Source organism: Ctenopharyngodon idella, chromosome 11, assembly GCF_019924925.1.
Source record: "Ctenopharyngodon idella isolate HZGC_01 chromosome 11, HZGC01, whole genome shotgun sequence".
Classification (NCBI taxonomy): domain Eukaryota; kingdom Metazoa; phylum Chordata; class Actinopteri; order Cypriniformes; family Xenocyprididae; genus Ctenopharyngodon; species Ctenopharyngodon idella.
The window spans coordinates 27,249,309-27,271,333 of NC_067230.1; the positions used below are offsets into that span (position 1 = coordinate 27,249,309).

General features: G+C 38.1%; 1 protein-coding gene across 1 annotated transcript in view; it reads left to right on the forward strand.

Annotated features, from left to right (window-relative positions):
• LOC127523055 (inter-alpha-trypsin inhibitor heavy chain H3-like) overlaps nt 1-22,025 on the forward strand; it is a 28,084-nt gene that overhangs the window by 2,804 nt on the left and 3,255 nt on the right. The window contains exons 3-23 of the mRNA XM_051913505.1: nt 5,925-6,002; nt 7,373-7,536; nt 7,747-7,851; nt 8,150-8,318; nt 8,419-8,529; nt 8,658-8,786; nt 8,943-9,059; nt 10,140-10,308; nt 10,517-10,627; nt 10,872-11,053; nt 11,212-11,391; nt 13,073-13,200; nt 13,293-13,474; nt 14,339-14,377; nt 14,838-14,879; nt 14,989-15,093; nt 16,004-16,181; nt 19,818-19,963; nt 20,049-20,133; nt 20,229-20,336; nt 21,899-21,987. Coding sequence (XP_051769465.1) covers nt 5,925-6,002; nt 7,373-7,536; nt 7,747-7,851; nt 8,150-8,318; nt 8,419-8,529; nt 8,658-8,786; nt 8,943-9,059; nt 10,140-10,308; nt 10,517-10,627; nt 10,872-11,053; nt 11,212-11,391; nt 13,073-13,200; nt 13,293-13,474; nt 14,339-14,377; nt 14,838-14,879; nt 14,989-15,093; nt 16,004-16,181; nt 19,818-19,963; nt 20,049-20,133; nt 20,229-20,336; nt 21,899-21,987 — 2,617 coding nt within the window. The remainder of the gene's footprint in view (nt 1-5,924; nt 6,003-7,372; nt 7,537-7,746; nt 7,852-8,149; nt 8,319-8,418; nt 8,530-8,657; nt 8,787-8,942; nt 9,060-10,139; nt 10,309-10,516; nt 10,628-10,871; nt 11,054-11,211; nt 11,392-13,072; nt 13,201-13,292; nt 13,475-14,338; nt 14,378-14,837; nt 14,880-14,988; nt 15,094-16,003; nt 16,182-19,817; nt 19,964-20,048; nt 20,134-20,228; nt 20,337-21,898; nt 21,988-22,025) is intronic.

Here is a 22,025-nt window from a genome sequence, read left to right on the forward strand (position 1 = left end):
CCAGGAAAGTAGGTGGTCCTCCTAAAGATCCTGATCTGAGCGACCACTCATGATCGCCCCCCAACCTGTGAGGGAGGCATCCGTCGTTAGCATTACATGACGACAAGGAGCGCCCAACACAGGTCCTTGGGACAGGAACCAAGGCTTCTTCCACATGACTAAGGCACGAAGGCATCGCCGCGTGACCTTGATCATGCGAAAAAGGATTTCCCCTCAGAGAAACCCCTTGGTCCTGAGCCACCACTGTAAGGGTCTCGTGCAGCAGGCCAAAAGTTATCATGTTGGACGCAGCTGCCATCAGACCCAACAGTCTCTGAAACTGCTTTACAGTGAGTGACTGGCCTAATTTCACCCCATTCACGGCTGAGAGAATGGAATTCACCCGAGCAGGAGACAGACGTGCCTGCATCGTGGTGGAATCCCAGACTACCCCTAGATAGTTGGTAGTTTGAGCTGGAAGAAGCACACTCTTCTTAGCATTGAGTCTCAGCCCTAACCTTCTCATGTGAGACAGAACAACATCTCGATGTTGGACTGCCATGAGCTCGTATCGAGCTAAAATTAACTAATCATCGATATAATTCAACACGCGAATGGACTGGAGTCTCAGAGGAGCCAGAGCTGCATCCATGCATTTTGTGAAGGTGCGGGGTGAAAGAGCTAGGCCGAAAGGAAGAACCCTGTATTGATAAGCTTTGCCCCCAAAAGTAAATCTGAGGAACCTCCTGTGCTGAGGATGGATGGATACATGAAAGTACCCTCCATCCTTCTTTGGAACAGTGAAGTACCGGCTGTAAAACCCTGACAGCTTGCTGGGAGGAGAAGCCCTTTCTATAGCTCCTTTTTGCAAGAGCGTCAGAACTTCCTGTTCCAATACCAGAGACTGCTAGGGGTCCACCACTGTAGGGAGGACCCTGTTGAACTGGGGCGGGCAAGACCCGAAATGAATTCTGTAACCCTTTTCTATTGTGAGCAGTACCATTGAGAAATATTTGGAAGAAGTTTCCATTCTACCAGAAATTCTACTAAGGAAACCAGTCTCTCGTGACTGGCCTCTGGTGTTTTTTGAGCATTCGACTCGCCGCCCTGAAGCGGCGAACCGGCAGGGAACAACCGAATCAAATGTCGACCAGCCCTCCTCAGAGGGCCGATGGAGACCGCTGCGCCCTGAAGCACACAAGATGGCAGGGTTGGCAGAACGGCCCCCTGAGGGCACCGAGGAGGGGCGGATACCATGTAGTGTGATAAAGGACCCTCTTCGGAGGGGGCTGCCCTCAAAGGTCCCAAGCCACTGGTGTCAGGACCTTTTCGAAGCCTTCTTGGTGATAATGACAGTCCTCAGATCTGTCTTACCCCACGAAGACTACGGCTGTGTCACCTGTCCCTGTCCCCAAGCTTTCTGCGGGGGAGCACAGGTGGTGACACTTTCTTTTTCTTTTTTTGGATGAACGGTCAGACCAGTGCCCTGAAACGGCAAACCGGCAGGGAACATCTGAACTGACCGCTCAAAATTAAATGGAGCAAATAAACAATCAGACCAGTATATCACGGTCTGAATATTTCAAATAAACATAAAATAATCATGGCTTTCAAACACAACTGGTTTGTTTTTGATGTTAGAATAATAGACGTGTGATTTGAAAACACAATATGTGTGTGAGGTGGCGAGTCCTCAGATCGATATCACAATATCCACCTCCTCAGAGCTGGACATGTGAAGTACCGGTGCCTCAACCCGGGGGGAAGAAACCGCAGAGCGTGCTTCCACCTGGGAAATGGCACTGAACCTGGCAGGTAAGAGCAGAGAAAGGGCAGCGCCCGTCTCTAACTCCTCTGCCAGATTCATCTGCGAACCCCATGATCTGAGCCGCCGCTCTGCCTCGGCAGAAGTGAGACCTGACCACGAGGAATGCGAGCCGCAGCGCCCTCCTCAAAGAGCGCCCGGCGGGAGCAGAGAGGTTTTATATTAAACTTATCACAATGCTCACAAGCAACCCCCTCAAGGGCTGCCTGGGCATGCTCCGCTCCCAGACAAACAACACAGAGCTCACGTGTATCCCCACCCGTGAAGTAATGAGGGTAGGGAGAAGCCCACGGTCTGAACTGCTGTTTGCTCGCCATTATAGTGTCTTTTATATACAAATATATATATGGTGTAACACTGATACTCTTGTCCTCAAACAAAAGAAATAGTTTCTGTATATGTAATTGACAGACAACACCAAATAAGACACACGATAACACAGAGCGCTTGCTGAAGACACAGAAGCTGGCGTTCTTTGTTCTCAGGTGTGCTTTATAGTTTCCTGGTCCGTGACGTCACCCGCCTCTGACGTCCCACCATTGGTTCGATTTCACAAGTGCTTCAAGACGTAATCACACAGAGGTGATCCCAATGCGTCTCAATGCAGCTCGAAGTTCCCATGAAAGGGAATCAGGAATTTCCTTCTTGGAGGTGAAAGGAGATTTGAGTACCGGTGATCTGGCCAATGCCATCAAAACCACCAGAGCAGACAAAGACGTAAGAGCATAAAATGAGGAGTAAAACACTTAGCTTAGATGTTCTCATTATGCTACTATACTTCAAACAAAGTGACCAGATGACCAAACTGACATTCACGTGACAAATGGTGGAGTTGCTCGCAGGATTTATGAAGATTTGGACGCTGATCTACAGCTGCAGGTGGACTACAGAGAATCAGCTGTGAATTCATCCACAGTTCTTATCTGTTCTGTGTTTGAATGCATTAAAACCCTTTATTTTGGTTTGTTATATTGTAGGGCTTCAATCTCAATGGCTCTGAGATTGTGGTATCAGGACAAATCACAGACAACAGTGTGGAGAGTTTCAGGACTCAAGTCATTGCTGTAACAGTAAGATCATCATAGTGTTTTACAACCATGTCTTCTGTTTATCAAAGTAGGGATTTGAGTGGGCTGTTTTTTTTCTTCTTCTTTTTTTTCAATATCAACAGTTCAGTTCATTATATTGGATATTATGATCATTGATGGTCAATTGTTTGGAATAATGGTCACTTCATATTGTAATATCTGTAATTGTTTTCATGTTCATGTTTCATGTTCATGTTTATGATTTCATGTCTTTTATTTTATAGTTTGGTTCATGTTGCTTGTTTGTGTCATGCTTCCCTTGCTCCTCATGTTCTCCCTTAGTCTATGTGTCATGTTCTAATTGGTTGTTTATGCTCATGTGGTTTTCAGTTCTGTTCTTTCATTGGTTCCCTTGTTCCTTGTGTCACTTGCTCATTGGTTGCCATAGTCATGTGTTCACTTCATATCTTGTATTTAAGCCATAGTCTTCCCCATATTACTTGGTCGTGTATTGTTATTGTAACCCTGTTGTCGGTGAGTCTTATAGTCAAGTCTGCTCAAGTTCTAGTCTGCTCATGTTCATGTCAACTGGTTGCTTTGTTTGTTTGTTTGTTTGTTCACTTTGATACAATAAACTGCACTTGGGTTCATCATCTCACCTTCAGTTTGGACTGGAACGTTACAGAATACACGACCCACCATAAACCCAGAAGTTACTTTACTTCATCTCTGTCAAGAATAATTCAGCTAAGATGGATCTAGCAGATCGGCTCCTGAGTCCTCGTCAAGCAGGACGTTCTATTGAGAACTATGTTAATGTTTCATGGATCAGGTACCCTGGGATGAGACTTATTTAAAATGGTGCTTTCAATGCGGATTGGATGATGAACTCGCTGAACTCACGCCCTCGGTTGAGCAACCCTCTACGTTATGCCAGCAAATGGACTTTATTTTGTTTCTTTGTGGATCAAGCTTCACTGTGAGTGAGGCTGAGGCATATGCCAAGCCTGAGCCTCTTCATGTCATGTCTGCCACGCCAGGGCCTGCTCCCGCCATGCCTGCCACGCCAGGGCCTGCTCCCGCCATACCTGCCACGCCAGGGCCTGTTCACGCCATGCCTGCCACGGCAAGTCCTGTTCACTCCAAGCAAGCCAGGTCAGTGCCTGTTCATGTGATGTCTTCCACACCGCAGACTGTTCACGTCATGCCAGCCCAGCCATGGACTGTTCATGTCACGTCTGTCCGGCCACAGAATGCTCACGCCATGCATGCTCAACCACAGACTGCCACGCCAAGGCCTGTTCACACCATTCCAGAGCCATGTCCCAAGATGGCCGCCACTCCAGAGTCTCACCCCAAGATGGCCGCCACTCCAGAGTCTCGCCCCAAGAAGGCCGCCACTCCAGAGTCTCGCCCCAAGATGGCCACCACTCCAGAGTCTCGCCCCAAGATGGCCGCCACTCCAGAGTCTCGCCCCAAGATGACCACCACTCCAGAGTCTCCTGAAAATGCAGCGCTGACCATTATGGCCACAGCCATTTTATGTGTATGGGCTGCACACACATCGACTCCAGCCCCTGACCAGCATCCAGAGGGGACTCCAACCCCTGACCAGCGTCCAGAGGGGACTCCAACCCCTGACCAGCGTCCAGAGGGGACTCCAGCCCCTGACCAGCGTCCAGAGGGGACTCCAACCCCTGACCAGCGTCCAGAGGGGACTCCAACCCCTGACCAGCGTCCAGAGGGGACTCCAACCCCTGACCAGCGTCCAGAGGGGACTCCAGCCCCTGACCAGCATCCAAAGATGGCTGCCACGCCAGAGCCCTCAGCCGAGATGGCTGCCACGCCTGAGCCCTCAGCCGAGATGGCTGCCACGCCTGAGCCCTCAGCCGAAATGGCTGCCACGCCTGAGCCTCGTCATGCCACGGCTGCCACACCAGAGCCTCGTCACGGCACTGTTCAAGAATTGATGTTAAGATCAACACAAATAACAACTCTGTTGTTGAATAAGTGGAAAGAGGCCATTACGGAAGAAGAATTTAAATTGATGAGTGACTTTGTTAAAGGGTTGATTCAGCCAAAGAATGATGATGTTTTTCCGAACCTGACCTTAGTACCTAATTTTGAAGAATTTTTTTTTTTTGTAAGAATTTTATTAGGAAGAGAGAGAGTATCTGGAAAAGCAATGTATAAATGTTGTGTTAAAGTGTTTAACAAAAATAATCTGGATGGTAAAATAGATACACCATGGCATAAAGTGTTACACTTGAGTGAATGGGGAGCACTCTATAAGTCACCATTACATAAAAAAACAGGGGACATACTATGGAGAATTTTGCATGTAACTATAGCTGTTAATGCTTTTGTTTCAGAAATAAATCAAGAGGTAAATCAGCAATGTCCTTGTTGTTTGCAAAGAGAAACAGTTTTTCACACTTTCATGTATTGTACAAGGTTAAGATTATTTATTTAACAATTTATTTAGATGTTTTGAGGAATTGTTTTCAATAGAGGTTTTTATTTGTGGTTTTAAATTTTCATGGAAATGTTTTCATGAATGTCAGTTTAATTTTTTACTGGGTCCAGCAAAAATGCCAATCTATATAAGTAGAAAAAATAAGATTGAAAGGAATTCTATTAAAGATTTAACAATGCTTTTCAATTTTGGTGAAATCTAGAATTTTAAATTGATTTCTGATATTATAAAGCAACAGAAAATCTGATTTTAAACTAATAAGGTGTAGTCCTTTGTGAAATTTGATGTATTGATTTTTAATAATTTGTTGTAATTGTATTTGGTGTTAAAATGTAATCTTAATGCTAATTGTATTGTTGTTGTGCAGTTTGCAAATAAAATGTATTTTTAAAATTCAAAAATTCTCTTTCTGTTTTATTTAGAATTCATTTTAAAGTTGGTTGCTTATATTGCTTATAGTTGCTTATTACACTTTACATGTTTGTATAGCCTATGTATGTATAGGTTTCTACCATATAAGGACATTTAAAAGGGGCAGTGTCTGTGTCCTGCCTTTGATAACCAATAGTGGCTTCATTACAGTTGTCTTTAGTGTTCTTTTTCCAATTCTTCTCAGATCACCATGGACAAAGCTGCACTGAGACTAACTTTGTTTGGCCTTCTGTTCACTTGTGTCAACTTGGCTCCTAAGAAGGTAAATCAACAGGTTACAAACAAAAAGTGCATTTGGGGGAAATACTTGATTTCTCAATTTTCTTGACTTACAAGCTGTTATTCTCCACTAGTATATATTAAATTATAAAGAATTTAATACACTGCCCGGCCAAAAAAAAAAGTCGCTGTTTGGATTTTAATAGGCAAATACTTAAGAGTCTATGGATGGATCATTATTACAGTGATTATTATTTTTCTAGCATGTTATATGTTTAGCAACGGTTCTTTTAACCCTAAAAGCTTGTAGCTTTTCATTTCTTAAACAACCATGTTTTAAGATGTACCATGGCCATATTCCAGGATGACAATGTCAAGATTCATCAGGCTTAAATTGTGAAAGAATTGTTGGGAGGGAGCATGAAGAATCATTTTCACACATGAATTGGCACTGACCTTAACCTCAGTGTAAGTTTTTGGGATGTGCTGGTGGAGACTTTACAGAGTGCTCACCTCTTGCACTGTCAATACAAGATCTTGACCAAAAAATGATGCACCTCTAAATGGAAATAAATGTTGTGATGTTATTTCCATCAAGAGGTGCATCAATTTTTGGTCAAGATCTTGTATGGACAATACAAGAGGTGATCACTCTGTAAAGTCTCCTCCAGCACATCCCAAAGACTTTCAATGAAATGAAGTCTGGACTCAGAGGTGCCCATTCATGTGTGAAAATGATTCTTCATGCTCTCTGAACCATTCTTTCACAATTTTAACCCTGGTGAATCTTGACATTGTCATTCTGGAATATGGTCATGATGTGTCTTTCTATAGTTAAGAAATGAAAAGCTACACACTTCATCTTTAAGGGTTAAAAGAACTGTTGCCAAACATATAACTTGCTAGAAACATAATAATCACTGCAATAATGATCCATTCATAGATTCTTAAGTATTTGCCTATTAAAATCCCAACAACTATTTTTTTTTTTTTTTTTTTTTATATTTCAGAATATAGAATAATTTATAAAAACAATATATTAAATATTAAAGGTACTTAAGAGAGAGGTAAGCAAAAAATGCAACAAATCATAATGAATACACCCCTGGACATAACAAATATGTGTAAACAGTTCAATATTCATTTGTCCATAATTTAACTCCACATTCAATATCTCAGTATTGAACTGAAATTGATCTGCTTTCGCAAGGGGCTCAAAAAAAACGTGTAACTAACTGATCATGTTGAAGGAGAAAGTCCACATTAGTATGTTTGGGGTTGTTTTGTTTTCTGAGGTCAATACACTTGACATATGTCTGAGTGTTCTTGCTGTGTTTGCTGGCACCATTAAAAATATCAAACTGTCCTATAAGCCTGTAATGAGAGCACTGATACTTGTTCACTTTGATACAGAAACAAGATATAGATATTTTCAGCTTCCACATTAACTCTGTGATCACCAGCCGCTACGCTACCACGGTCATCACAAGCCGTGTGAAAAACCTGTTAGCTCAATCTCAAGAGGTCCTTTTTGAGGTCAAGATACCCAAGAATGCATTCATCAGCCAGTTTAGAATGTAAGTAGTAAATACACAATGAAATCCAAAGCGTTAAAATGTTCAAGCAATAGTAAAGCTTTCTCATTCACTCATATACTACTAAAATATAAACAGTCAGACTTACCTAATGTAAATTAAACTATTAACAATTTAGTGCATTTATTTTAGCTTCTACCATTTGTCTAATAACCCCAGTTTCATTTCTGATTACTGTACTTTCCGCATTAGGACCATAGAGGGGAAGACATATGATGGAGTTGTGAAGGAAAAAGAGGAAGCTCAGCGGGAATACAGTAGAGTAGCATGTCTAGGACAAAGTGCTGGACTGGTCAGGTACTTGGTATTTTAAAAAGATGATTCCTGTAGCTCAAATGGTAGAGCATGGCACTAGCAATGCCAAGGTCAAGATTCCCAGAGAATGCATGGACTGATTTAAAAAAAAAAAATATATATATATATATATATATATATATATATATAGGCCTTCCTTCATTGCAATGTAAGTCACCTTGGATAAAAGCATCTGCCAAATGCATAAATGTATGTAAAGTGTAAATGTAAAATCATTAATTTCTTTAGCATTAAATAACATTCAATTTAGATGGATAAAATGTATTTATTATTTATTTAGTTTCATTGGTGTTGGAAGGACTTTTGAAGACTTTAAAACATCAGTGACAGTAGCTGCTCTCAGTAATGTGACCTTTGAGTTGACCTACGAAGAACTGCTAAAGCGTCAGCTTGGCAAATATGAGTTACTCATCAATGCCCAACCGATGCAGCCGGTGTCAGATTTTGAGGTATGAAAAAAACAAATCAAGATTGTTATAATGAAGATTTGTAGATTATTGGATTGAAAAATAAAGCGAAATGTGTGTTTTGTTTTGTTTTTTTTGTTAGATTGACGTACACATCCATGAGAATCCAGAAATTTCTTTCTTGGAGGTCAAAGGTGGTCTGAGCACTAAGGATCTGAACAATGCTGTCTCAGCCTTCAAATTAGAAAAAGATGTAAGAAATAGATATGGAAATGAAAATAAATGATAAAAAAAAAATGCAACTTCTTGTTAGAAAATGTTAAATATGACGAAATGTTAAAAATGATGAAATATGTGAAAACTGCTGTTTTGCAATCTTAGGCATGGGTGAAGTTCTTACCCACTCGTAAACAGCAAACAGAGTGTGACGATTGTAGTGAAAATGGTCTGAATGGCAACCTGATCATTACATATGATATTAAGAGATTTAAACAAAGAGGAGATCTGGAGGTATGTTGTGAACTTAGTTATTTAAATTTAAACTCATGTCTTCATGATGACAACTGGAAAGTGTTCATACTGACAGCAATTTACAGCAACAAAATGCCCTGAAACATTTATTTTTATTAAATATGACTCCCACTTGTCACCTGTCCTCTTTTTCAGGCATCAAAGGGCTACTTTGTCCACTGCTTTGCACCTACAGATATTCAGTACATTTCCAATAATGTGGTGTTTATTATTGACCAGAGTGGCTCCATGTCGGGCAAAAAAATGGAGCAGGTGAACTTCTTTTTAAAGGGGTGATTCACTGGCTTTTTTCTAGGCTTGATTGTGTTTATGGGGCACAGTATAACATGTCTTAATGCTTCGTTTTTTTTTAAAAAAATGCCGTATTTTTCATATATTTTACCTTTATTCTAGACCGCTATCTCCATTGTCATTTAAACGGCCGGTTTGACTTTCTGATTCTATGATACCACTCCCTCTGAAATACACAATGGGCTCAGATTGGTTAGCTGGCCCAGTGTATTGTGATTCGCTCAAGCGCCTTAACCGCTCTGGTGCGCGTTGTCCGGAAAGGCCACGCCCTTTACCATTAGTTGCATGTGCTTTGGTGGGAATGTAAATAATGGCGCCTATATTGCTGTATCAAAATGAGCCCAAATCAGACCCAGATAGCAGTAATGATGAAGAGGGTCAAGCAGAACCTCTGCAAGCACGCAGTTTGTTGGTGTTTGTTGAAGTACTATGCATCAGAATTGAGCTAACTGGCTAGCAAAGCCAAACCGCGTTGGTCTTTGTTTACGTTCTTGATGCAACCAAAAAATAGATATTTAAAAGACACATACAAGCAATAAAACATACTTACAGGTTGGGGCCCATAAACAGCAGCTTCTACTTTTAAAGTGGGAACTGCTTCATCTTTCAGTAATAGCCTTTGTGCAAATCCAGCAATAAACTTGTGTAGATTCTGGAAGCTGTCTTCCGTACTGCCGCGCGACATGGCCTCGCCCACTTTGTTGCGTGCTCCCGGGGACGGGGTTTATGTTAATTGCAGGGTTTATGGTGTCACCAACCTTGTTGAAAAAGCTTGTAATTGTAGGCATTAAACTGTTATAACTTTAAAAGACAATATCTCCGTTTGCATTGAACTTTCAGCGCTGTAACTTTGCAGATACTGTTTATGCTCAAGCAGCAACATTACACACTAACTAAAGTTAAAAAAGTGAAATCGCAATGAACCACCCCTTTAAGTCATTTCTCCTTTTGTGTTTTAACTTGGTGAATTGTTGAATCCTAGAATAAATTATTATTTTCCATATAGTTATGGCTTCATAAATTGGAATCTTTATGTTTTAGACTCGTTTGGCAATGCTGAAGATTTTGAGTGACCTTGCAGAGGATGACCACTTCGGATTGATTACATTCAGTGATCGAATTCGAACCTGGAAACCTGAACTTCTCAAAGCCACTAAAGGAAATGTGGAAGAAGCAAAGATGTTTGTGAAGGGGATTACAAGTGATGGAAGTAAAGTATTCACCATCAGCCAATTGAACAAAAGCATTTTAGAGGGAAAAAAAAAAAACCCTCAAAAGAAAATGACCTAACTGACACGATTTCAATAGTAGCATGGCCAAATCTTTCGTTGTAAAGCAGCTAAAACTGATCTAAAATATTACACCTAGACATCCTATAGACTTGATGAACTTTATTTCTAACATTTCTTTCCTTTCAGACACAGACATGAATGCTGCACTGCTAAAAGCTGTGGACATGATCAACAAACACCAACAAGAGGGATCTGCATCCAAATTGATCCTGTTGACTGATGGAGATCCCACTGCAGGCACAAAACAACTGATTCACTCATGCATACACACTTGTATATTGATAGTTTAGGGTTAAATACTGTGCATAGATACTCTACATATACACACAGCGCAATCTTTTCAGAAAAAAAATGTATGCGTACTATGATCCAGTAGCCTACGCTATCCTGGAGTATGCATTAAGCAGTAAGATGTCTGCTTTTCTTCATCATCATGCCTAAAACCATCTTCCTTTTTTTTTTTTTTTTTAATTGTGAAAAGGTGAGACCAACCCAGTGGAGATTCAGAAAAATATAAAAAAGGCCATTGGTGGAAAATTCCCTTTATACTGTTTGGGTTTTGGGAAAAATGTCATCTTTGAGTTCCTGGAGAAGTTGTCACTGGAAAATAACGGTGTTGCTCGCAGGATCTATGAGGATTCTGATGCCGATCGACAACTGCAGGTCAGATTTAAAAAAGCACTCTTTCTAGGGTAGTGACTTGGGTTTGAGTCCAGCTTGGGTCATTTTCCAATGTACCATTTGCTGTTTCCATTGCTAAACATATACTTAACTTGAATTGTGTAAATACAATATATACAGAAACAATTTTATTCTGGTAGGACTTCTACAAGGGAGTGTCCACTCCACTCTTGACTGATGTCGAGCTTAGCTACCAAGGAGTGGACGATGTAACCCAAAACACTTTTAGCCAGTACTACAGCGGTTCTGAGATTGTGGTGGCTGGTCGTATCATTGATAACAGTTTGAAAATGTTCACCACTGAAGTCTCTGCATTATCGGTAAGATAACCACTACCCGTCTTAAGACCTACCTTTTTTACCCAGGCTTTTTATGACCTACTTTTATTAGCCTGTATTGTATTCTACTGTGTCTATAATGGGTGTGTGCTGTTATGTTGTTGTATTCTGTGATGGTAGTTGGATTTATTATTTATTTTTTTATTCTTTTTTATATTATCATTTTGTTTGCTTGTAAGTGTCCTTGGGATAAAGTGCATTATTATTATTATTATTATTATTACAGCAGGGATGGGCAACGTCGGTCCTAAAGTGCCGCTGTCCTGCAGAGTTTAGCTCCAACCCTAATCAAACACACCTGAACAAACTACTCAATTTTTTCAGGATTACTAAGGCTACTTTTCCACTGGCACAAAAAAAATCAGATTTTTTACTTACATCTGACATAGATCAGAATTTGTTGCACACATGTAAACACAAAATTCTGCATGGGATCCAATTTTTTCGCATCTGATAAATCAGATACATATCCAAAATACCTGGACATCTGACCTACGCCTAAACACGCATATCTGATTTCCCTTTGAATTTCAAGCCAGGCGAGGGTGACACTTTTTTCCACAAATATAGCTTTTTTTAATGTTGTATTATGAAGCAGATGTGCCTGTATGCACTCTCTCATAGCTTCTTTATTGAGGTGGAAACTTTATAAAGGAAAGAAATTGCGCACACACGAGGTGATAACTTCACTGTAATTAAACCAACAATCTTCACTATTAGCCTACACTCTGTCTGTCTGTCTGTGTAATTCATTTGAATTCATTAAAAAATGGAATCTTAGTGCTACTTTATTTAACTTTAGAATTAACAAGCTGAATTTAAAATAACAAACAAAAATTACTGGTCATTTCCTGTATCCGTTTGGTCAGATTTTGCACTGCAAAACATCCATGATAGCTGTTATCTTGTCCATGCTGGCAAATAATCATGATCATCTGAGATGAATTAAATGATTTTAATAGCATAGCCATTCAAAACCGGAGGGGCTACCATGTGCATAAAACGAACACTAAAAAATCATTTTGGGCAGGAATTAATGTAAACACAGATATCATATACCAATGGTGTCTAAAGTTAATGTAAACAGTGTTTTTTTTTGTTTTTTTTTATCAGGACAGCGGCACTCCAGGACCGATGTTGCCCATCACATGCCTTACAGACTAACATTTAAGGGGAATAGTTTGTCCACAAATTCTGAAATTATTTACTCATGCTCATGTCTTTCCAACTTGTAAGCTATTTAGGTTATTCACTCATAATCATGATGTGAATATTCTTAAAAATTCTCCTTTTGTGTTCAGTGGAAAAAACCATCAGAATACAGGTTTGGAATGACTTAAGGGTGAGTAAATAATGACAGGCATTGTCATTTTTTTGTGTCCGTTATTCCTTTTAAACTTCTAGAGGTGTTCATCGCACTAGATCAGGGTTCCTCAAATCCGGCCCTTGAGGGCCACTGTCTTGCAGAGTTTAGTTCAGACCCTAAACAAAAATTTTCTAGCAATTTTCCACTATCTCTGAAGACCTTGATTATCTTGTTCAGGTGTGTTTGATTAGGGTTGGAACTAAACTCTGCAGGGCAGAGTCCGGATGTCCGGATTTTAGGAACCTTGCACTAGATCATCAAAATTTAAACTTCTGACCTTAATTTTCTCTGTTCCAGAAAAAAACTAAAATGGTGTATCAAATTAGTGTACCTATACAGAAACAAAACAGTGACAGACCTGGACAGGCGAACTTTACTGAAAGATTATGGGCCTTCCTTACAGTAAAGCAGCTACTGGAGAAAGAGTAAATATACATACAGAGATACAAGAAGTACAGAAGTATGTATGAAACATAGTATTACTGAATATTCATTGGTGGATTATTCTGTATGTCAGAGTGACTCTACAAGGCCTGGAACAAAACAAAGCAAAGACAAAAGCTATTGATCTTTCTCTGAAGTACAAATTTGTCACGCCGCTAACATCAATGGTGGTCACCAAACCCCAGGATCAGAAAATACAGGTTGTCCACAAACCCAAAGAGGGAGAGAAACCAACTATTCCACCAACATCGTCAGGTAAGATAAAATAAAGAAAAAGAGCTGTTGGATATGTATTTGTTTTATGAGAATAATCTTCACACCATCATATTTTGCTAATGATCATAATTTCTCCTGTGTAGCAGCGAAACTAAAGTCCATGTCCAGTTATGGAAGGTCTTCAGGATTATGTCCTACATTTCCAAACCTGTTCCCACGTCTTATTTTAAAAACTAACACAAACAGCATAAAATGCATAAAGACCTACTAGAACAATATGACCATTACTTATTTTATGAAAATTGTGACTTTATGCAATATGCATTTGCCACACAACAAAAGTTTTGGGTCAATAAGATTTTTTAATGCTTTAGGGACGCATGAAATTGAGCACAGAAAGATAAAGATAAAAAAAAGATAAAAAAAAAAAAAATACTGTTTCCACAAATGTAAGCAGCATAACGGTTTCCAACATTGATAATAATAAGAAATGTTTCTTGAGCAGCAAATCATCATTAGAATGATTTCTAAAGGATCATGTGACACTGAAGACTGGAGTAATGATGCTGATAATTCAGCTTTGATCACAGGAATAATTTACATTTCAAAATATATTAAAACTGTCAGTGTTGGTTGCAGGCAATGATAGGAAAGTCAGGATCTATGTGCAGCAATACTTTTAATAAAACTCAAAATAACATAATACACAGGTAACTGGAACAGGCAAAACATGAACAGAGCAACGCAATATAAACTAACTCAAAACAGAACCTAACTGACAAAAAAAAGGTTTTTAAATTGTAATGATATTTCACAATATTACTGTTTTTACTGTGTTTTTGATCAAATAAATGCAGCTTTAATAAGAAAGACTTTTTTCAAAAACTTTTAAAAATCTTACAGACTTGGTACCCTGTGAGTTTGGAGGAGAAATAGAAGCAGGTACTGTATCACTTCCCTTTCAATTACCGTTATTCATGTGACATTGAAATCCTCACTCAAACGTAATTCTAATTCTCTTATCTTTCATTATAGCCTCCTGAGACCCATAGAATTTTTTTTTGTAAATTTAGTTTTTTTTTTTAATCATTAAATTGTTTGGAGTATAAGTCTGAATTGTGTTTTATTAATATTTTATGATATGTCCTATGTAGAGGAGACTATAATCAAAACAATGTTTTCTATTTTCTATTCAGTATACCAGTCAATTTTTAGGTTCCAGGCTATTTTTTTCTATAACTTGTCATCTGTAAAACAGATATGAGAATAATGTTGAAAAAAGATGCTGAGAAAATGGTTATATTTTGTATGCATCTAGTGCCTGCATGTGATTTTTCATTATTATATTTCCTTATTTCCTTTCATGATCTAATTACCATGCCAAATTTTTACTCCGTTTTAGTCATGGTCTTTTTACCAGCTCATGTGACAACCTCTCCTCCATGTACGTGGGTCTTATTTATGTATTGTTTTTATCTTGTATAGTGCATCTGCTTTTTATCTGACATCATATTTCATTATTTTCATTTCTTCTTTCTCTTTTGGTACTTCAGTGAAGAGCATTAGGATTTTGAAATCTTCTGTTAATGCTAAGCCACTTTGTTACGATGTTCATCATGTTGCTCAGAAATTCAGGCTCCTACAAAATGACCTATCAGGTCAGATATCCAGCGTGTTCTAGTTCAGTTTAGTTAAATGAACAGTATTATTCCATTGTTTTTATTTTTTCATCTCTATTTAGAGGGTTAGTTCACCCAAAAATGAAAATAATTTCATTTATTACTCACCCTCATGTTGTTCTACACCCGTAAGATCTTCGTTCATCTTCGGAACACAAATTAAGATATTTTTGATTAAATCCGATGGCTCAGTGAGGCCTGCATTCACAGCAATGGTACTTCCTATCTCAAGATCCATAAAGGTACTAAAAACATATTTAAATCGATTCATGTGAGTACAATATTATACTGTATTGATATTATACTGTAAAGTGACGAGAATATTTTTTGTGTGCCAAAAAACAAAATAACGACTTTTTAACAATATCTAGTGATGGCCGATTTCAAAACACTGCTTCATTAAGCTTCGAAGCTTTACAAATCAAATCAGTGGTTCGGAGCGCCAAAGTCATGTGATTTCAGCAGTTTGGTGGTTTGATACGCAATCCGAATCACTTATTCGACACAAAAGATTCGTAACGCTCCGAAGCCGTGTTTTGAAATCGGCCATCACTAGATATTGTTAAAAAGTCGTTATTTTGTTTTTTTGGCACACAAAAAATATTCTTGTTGTTTTATAATATTAAGGTTGAACCACTGTAGTCACATGAACTGATTTAAATGTTTTTAGTACCTTTATGGATCTTGAGAGCGGAAGTACCATTGCTGGCAATAGAGGCCTCACTGAGCCATCGGATCAAAAATATCTTAATTTGTGTTCCGAAGATGAACAACGGTCTTACGAGTGTCGAACGACATGAGGGTGAGTAATAAATTACATTATTTTAATTTTTGGATGAACTAACCCTTTAAGCACAATCTCACTGTGATGTTTGTCTATACTCTGCAGAGTTTTCAATGAATGGCCAGCTTGAGACAATTGGAGGGAAAGGCTTCAGTCAGATTGCAATTCGTTACAAAACGCATCACCATCTGCTGCTCAGCACTAGTGAGATTTCGTACTTTGATGGACAGGACACTGTGAGGTTTTCATGGGATCAAGGCGTCACCTACCATGAGACAGAACAGTAATATGCTTAAACTGTTTGTTGAATAAATTATTATTATTATTATAATATTTTTTTAACACAACTATAAAAAACACATATTGTGTTCAAATGTTAATTGGAGAATTTACGTAATGTTATTACAAAATGTTAATTTATAGCTCCTTTTAACACAGTATTTTGTGATATTGAGGTAGAATTCATTCATCAGTTAAGGGCCAGTCATACCAAAAACAAACTATAGCGATGGCTATAGGATATTTGTATCAAAACCAATGCATGATTACACTCTGTTTAAGCACGCTGTTGTTTTTTTTATGCCGCTTTAATGCTGCCTTCAGGTGCTATCTACAGGTGCTGGTCATATAATTAGAATATCATCAAAAAGTTGATTTATTTCACTAATTCCATTCAAAAAGTGAAACTTGTATATTATATTCATTCATTACACACAGACTGATATATTTCAAATGTTTATTTATTTTAATTTTGATGATTATAACTGACAACTAAGGAAAATCCCAAATTCAGTATCTCAGAAAATTAGAATATTACTTAAGACCAATACAAAGAAAGGATTTTTAGAAATCTTGGTCAACTGAAAAATATGAACCTGAAAAGTATGAGCATGTACAGCACTCAATACTTAGTTGGGGCTCCTTTTGCCTGAATTACTGCAGCAATGCGGCGTGGCATGGAGTCAATCAGTCTGTGGCACTGCTCAGGTGTTATAAGAGCCCAGGTTGCTCTGATAGTGGCCTTCAGCTCTTCTGCATTGTTGGGTCTGGCATATCGCATCTTCCTCTTCACAATACCCCATAGATTTTCTATGGGGTTAAGGTCAGGCGAGTTTGCTGGCCAATTAAGAACAGGGATACCATGGTCCTTAAACCAGGTACTGGTAGCTTTGGCACTGTGTGCAGGTGCCAAGTCCTGTTGGAAAATGAAATCTGCATCTCCATAAAGTTGGTCAGCAGCAGGAAGCATGAAGTTCTCTAAAACTTCCTGGTATACGGCTGCGTTGACCTTGGACCTCAGAAAACACAGTGGATCAACACCAGCAGATGACATGGCACCCCAAACCATCACTGACTGTGGAAACTTTACACTGGACCTCAAGCAACGTGGATTGTGTGCCTCTCCTCTCTTCCTCCAGACTCTGGGACCCTGATTTCCAAAGGAAATGCCAAATTTACTTTCATCAGAGAACATAACTTTGGACCACTCAGCAGCAGTCCAGTCCTTTTTGTCTTTAGCCCAGGCGAGATGCTTCTGATGCTGTCTGTTGTTCAAGAGTGGCTTGACACAAGGAATGCGACAGCTGAAACCCATGTCTTGCATACGTCTGTGCGTAGTGGTTCTTGAAGCACTGACTCCAGCTGCAGTCCTCTCTTTGTGAATCTCCTCCACATTTTTGAATGGGTTTTGATTCACAATCCTCTCCAGGGTGCGGTTATCCCTATTGCTTGTACACTTTTTTCTACCACATCTTTTCCTTCCCTTCGCCTCTCTATTAATGTGCTTGGACACTAAAAAAAATTGACTGGATTTGAGGAGTTTATGTGGTTGTAACAAAAAAAGTGGTAACAATTTACAATAAGGTTCATTTGTTAACATTAATTAATGTATTAACTAACATGAACTAACCATGGGCAATACATTTGTTACAGTAGTTATTAATCTTTGTTAATGTTAGTTAGTAAAAATACAGCTGTTCATAGTTTGTTCATGTTTGTTCACAGTACATTAACTGATGTTAACAAATACAGTTCTTGATTTTAATAATGTATTAGTAAATGTTGAAATTAACATTAACAAAGATTAATACATGCTGTAGAAGTGCAGTTTATTATTAGTTCATGTTAACTAATGTAGTTGACTAATGTTAACTAATGAACCTTATTGTAAAGTGTTACCAAAAAAGTAACAAACTCTTCCCTCGTGGGTCATTTTGACCCCCGAATGAATAGAATGCAAGGAATGCTTCAGTATACATACAAAAAACTAAAAATGCTCAAAAATCCAAACTAAAAATGCTAAAACTTTAACAAAAAAAAATTATTTTATGTCTATTTGTATCTGAAGGTCTGCACAGGCTTCAAACTGAAGCCCGAACCCGGCCCGAACCGGAGATCGTTTGACCCGACCCAACCCTGGTACTATTAAAGTTTAAGCCCGAACCCGACCCGAACCTGAAATCCGTCGCTGTATAGAGATATAGGGTGCAATGGGGCTTAAGGCGCCATGGGGCAAAAGATTTTATTTTTCTCTAAACCACTAGATGGCACAAAACCTGGCTGCAGCACTTTCCTAAACATCCGCTTTTCAATATGCATGTGCAAATTTGTCTGATCCTTGACTCGATGGCGGGCACTAGTGCAAAGTTGATTCTACAGTAGTTTGATCTAATATTTGATGTTTTTTTAAAATGTTGTTGATTTAAGTAGCAAATGAGAATCAATTAATGTTTGTATTTTCAGATAAAGGGCTTCTTAATGATTTTCAGTTTTGTCCAAGGTAATTCAAGCAACAGTTTTTCAATAACATATAAAGAATATGTAAAAGTAAAAAGCGCACCTGCTGTTGGGGAAAAAATGCACAATAATTAACATGATAATGTTAATTATCAGCTGGCTGACTTTAATGGTTGACATGCATGGTTAGATTCAGATGGTAAATATCATACATCAAATTGGGTATCAACCTTAGAGATAATCACCATATGTATAATGAAACCATTATATTTAAATATATGATATTAATCATATCATATAATAAAATATCATTTATTGTTACTATTGTAAATCTATATTAAATATTATGGGATCTCCTTCAATGCTTTCAGAATCTTTACTTTTTAAAATAATTTTGTTTCTGTATTTTTAAAATATATTTTTATATTAATATATTTTAGTGACAGTATATTTATTGAACAAAAATGAATTCTTTTATTTATTAAAATAAACAGAAAATAGGTAAGTAGATCGCTGGGAGTCCTTGAGGTAAGCATGTAGGTATGTCTAGATGCGAACGAGACCGGACAGTGACTGAGTGTGTGTGAGTGTCTTAAGTACTGGTGGTGATGAGCGTGCTGATGAGGTGCAGGTGCGTGTGATCAGTACTCGGGAGATGGAGTGCGCTGTGATTGGTGGGTGTTGGAGCCTGGCGTGTCTGTGACACCTAGACATTATTAAAAACATTATTTCAGCTAAAGTATTTGTATCAATACTGTGTGCCTTTTACCCCATGCTGGGGAGCCTTTTACCTCGTGTGGGGTAAAAGACGTATATTAAAATGATCTTGTGAGTTTCCCTGCTGTATGGTAAATACAACTTGAGAGGTGTTCATGTCCCATTTCCAACTAGGAAACTCGCATTTACGATAATACTGATAGCACCCTGAAGGCAGCATGCATGCTTAAGCTCTTTAAAGCAGGATGGATCCTGATTGGCTGTCAGTGTTTTTATTGATCATCAGCTGGAGAAAAAAAATCTTTCTGAAAGTGATTCCAATGATATCATTCCTCTGTGTTGTTTTTGTTATGGCCTAGTTATAGTTGTGGACTTCCCTATTTGAATGATTATTAAAACTTTACCATTATCATTAATGCCTAAAGTCATCGCCCTTGGTGTAAACAGCCCTTTACTCTGTCAACAGCGTGTCTCTGATTCTGCGGAGTAATAAAATGGACGTTACCATGGGAAACATCCGAGTTGTCATTCTTCTTCATAAGAAAGATGAAGTTTTTCTGTGGCCTGCAGTTTGGCAACAGCCAAAAGATGCCGGTTTCACAGGAATTTTAGGTAAGAGAGTCACTAATCAATCATTTATATATATGTTATGAATTGATAATGAATATGAATGAATACGTAATGATAATATTTTAAGGAGAAGCTGATATTTCATATGAGGAAATCCCAGGATCACAAACACCATCTTTAAAGTTAAAGGACAAGGAAGTGATGACATCTTGGTAATCAAAAAACATAGATGAACTTCCATAAATCTGTATTTTATGTTTTTTAAATATATTTTTAAGTAGGCCTATGTGTATCTTGTTAATTTCAGGGAGATGGTGACAGACTACAGACTTTCTTTTGCTCCTGTTGTTGGATGTTGGCTCGTACCATTCCGGGTTGTTGCGCAGCGGGAGCTGTCTGACTTCACTGTCACTCAGTTGTAGAGTTCAGACAAATTTACTTAAGAATTTTTCTTGTCAGCTATCATGCTGACCTTAAAAAATGTAACCTATTCTTTAAATAAAAATTGTTGAACAATATGATTCTCATCTTTGTCATCATTTCCCTCTGCTTTATGGTGGAGGAATTACCACTTCATTCATTTTCTCTATTTGTTGCTTTAGCTGGCAAACCATGTGACAAAATAGCAATTAAAATTACACACCAAAAATTTTATATATACATAGCAACCCTTTGATTGACACCTTGTTAAATATTGATTGTGATTATTTCTGTAAAGTAGGCCTATGTATTTGAGTTCGATAATAAAAGAAAAACAGCAGCAAACTTCTACAGAATGTGAAGTATTTACAAATTATATTAATATATTTTCAAAAAAGCATGCATCAATATTGACTTTTGAGGGGTTCAAGAGACTGATTACAAATAAAGGGGGTGGTTCCTGATTCCGGTTAATAATAGCCAATCGCATGATTTGGTTAGGAGTTTAAAGGCAATATGTGTTTCGAGATCTGTTTTATGAGCAGGTCATGATGGATCGAGCAGCTCTCAGACTGATTCTCTTGAGCGTCTTTCTCATCTCAGCCAGTTCACAACCTGTTAAGAAGGTGAGGGTCAGAGCTCAGATTAAGATGAACATGTCAAAATTCTAAAAACAGATTAATTATTTGTATTTGAGATGAAGATCCAGACAAACTAGATCTGTTTCATACACGTTGAATATACAGTGTTCAAAAGATTGATGTCAGTAATATATATAAAAAAGAAATTTATACTTTTAATCATCTAATTGATTACACATGACAGTAAAGACATTTAAAATGTTACCAAAAAATTCAATTTAAATTAAAAGCTGTTGTTTTAAACTTTATTCATCAAAGAATCCTAAATCCAACTGTTTTTAACATTAATTAATAACAAATGTTTCTAAAGCAGAAAATCAGCATAGAATGATTTCTGAAAGATCATGTGACACTGAAGACTGGAGTAATGATGCTGAAAATGCAGCTTTGAATCACAGGAATAAATTATATTTTAAAATGTAATATGATAGAAAACTGTTATCTTAAACTGCAAAAATATTTCACAAAATTACTGATTTTAATGTATTTTGGATCAAATAAATGCAGCCTTGCTGAGCATAAAAGACTTCTTTCAGAAATGTTTAAAAATCAGAAACAAGATGTGGATATATACAGCTTCTACATTAACTCCACGGTCACCAGTCGCTACGCCACAACGGTCATCACAAGCCGTGTGGCGAACACACTGAATGAATCTCAAGAGATTCAGTTTGAGGTCAAGATACCCAAAACTGCCTTCATCAGCAAATTCAGAATGTAGGGAACATGAGTAGTGTTATATAAGTAGAGATAAAGTGGTAAAAAAGCCATTTATAACATGTTGGTCTCAGGTCATGTCCATTATAATACAGCTAAACAACAACAAAATAAAGATTTATTAATTATTTTATGAAGTACTGTATGTATGAGATACACATACAATATTAAGAGGATGTCATTGTCATTTTCTCCATAGGACCATAGAGAGGAAGACATATGATGGTGTGGTGAAGGGAAAACAGGAAGCTCAGCAGCAGTACAGTGAAGCAGTATCTCGAGGACAAAGTGCTGGACTGATCAAGTAGAGGACATTGAAAAAATAG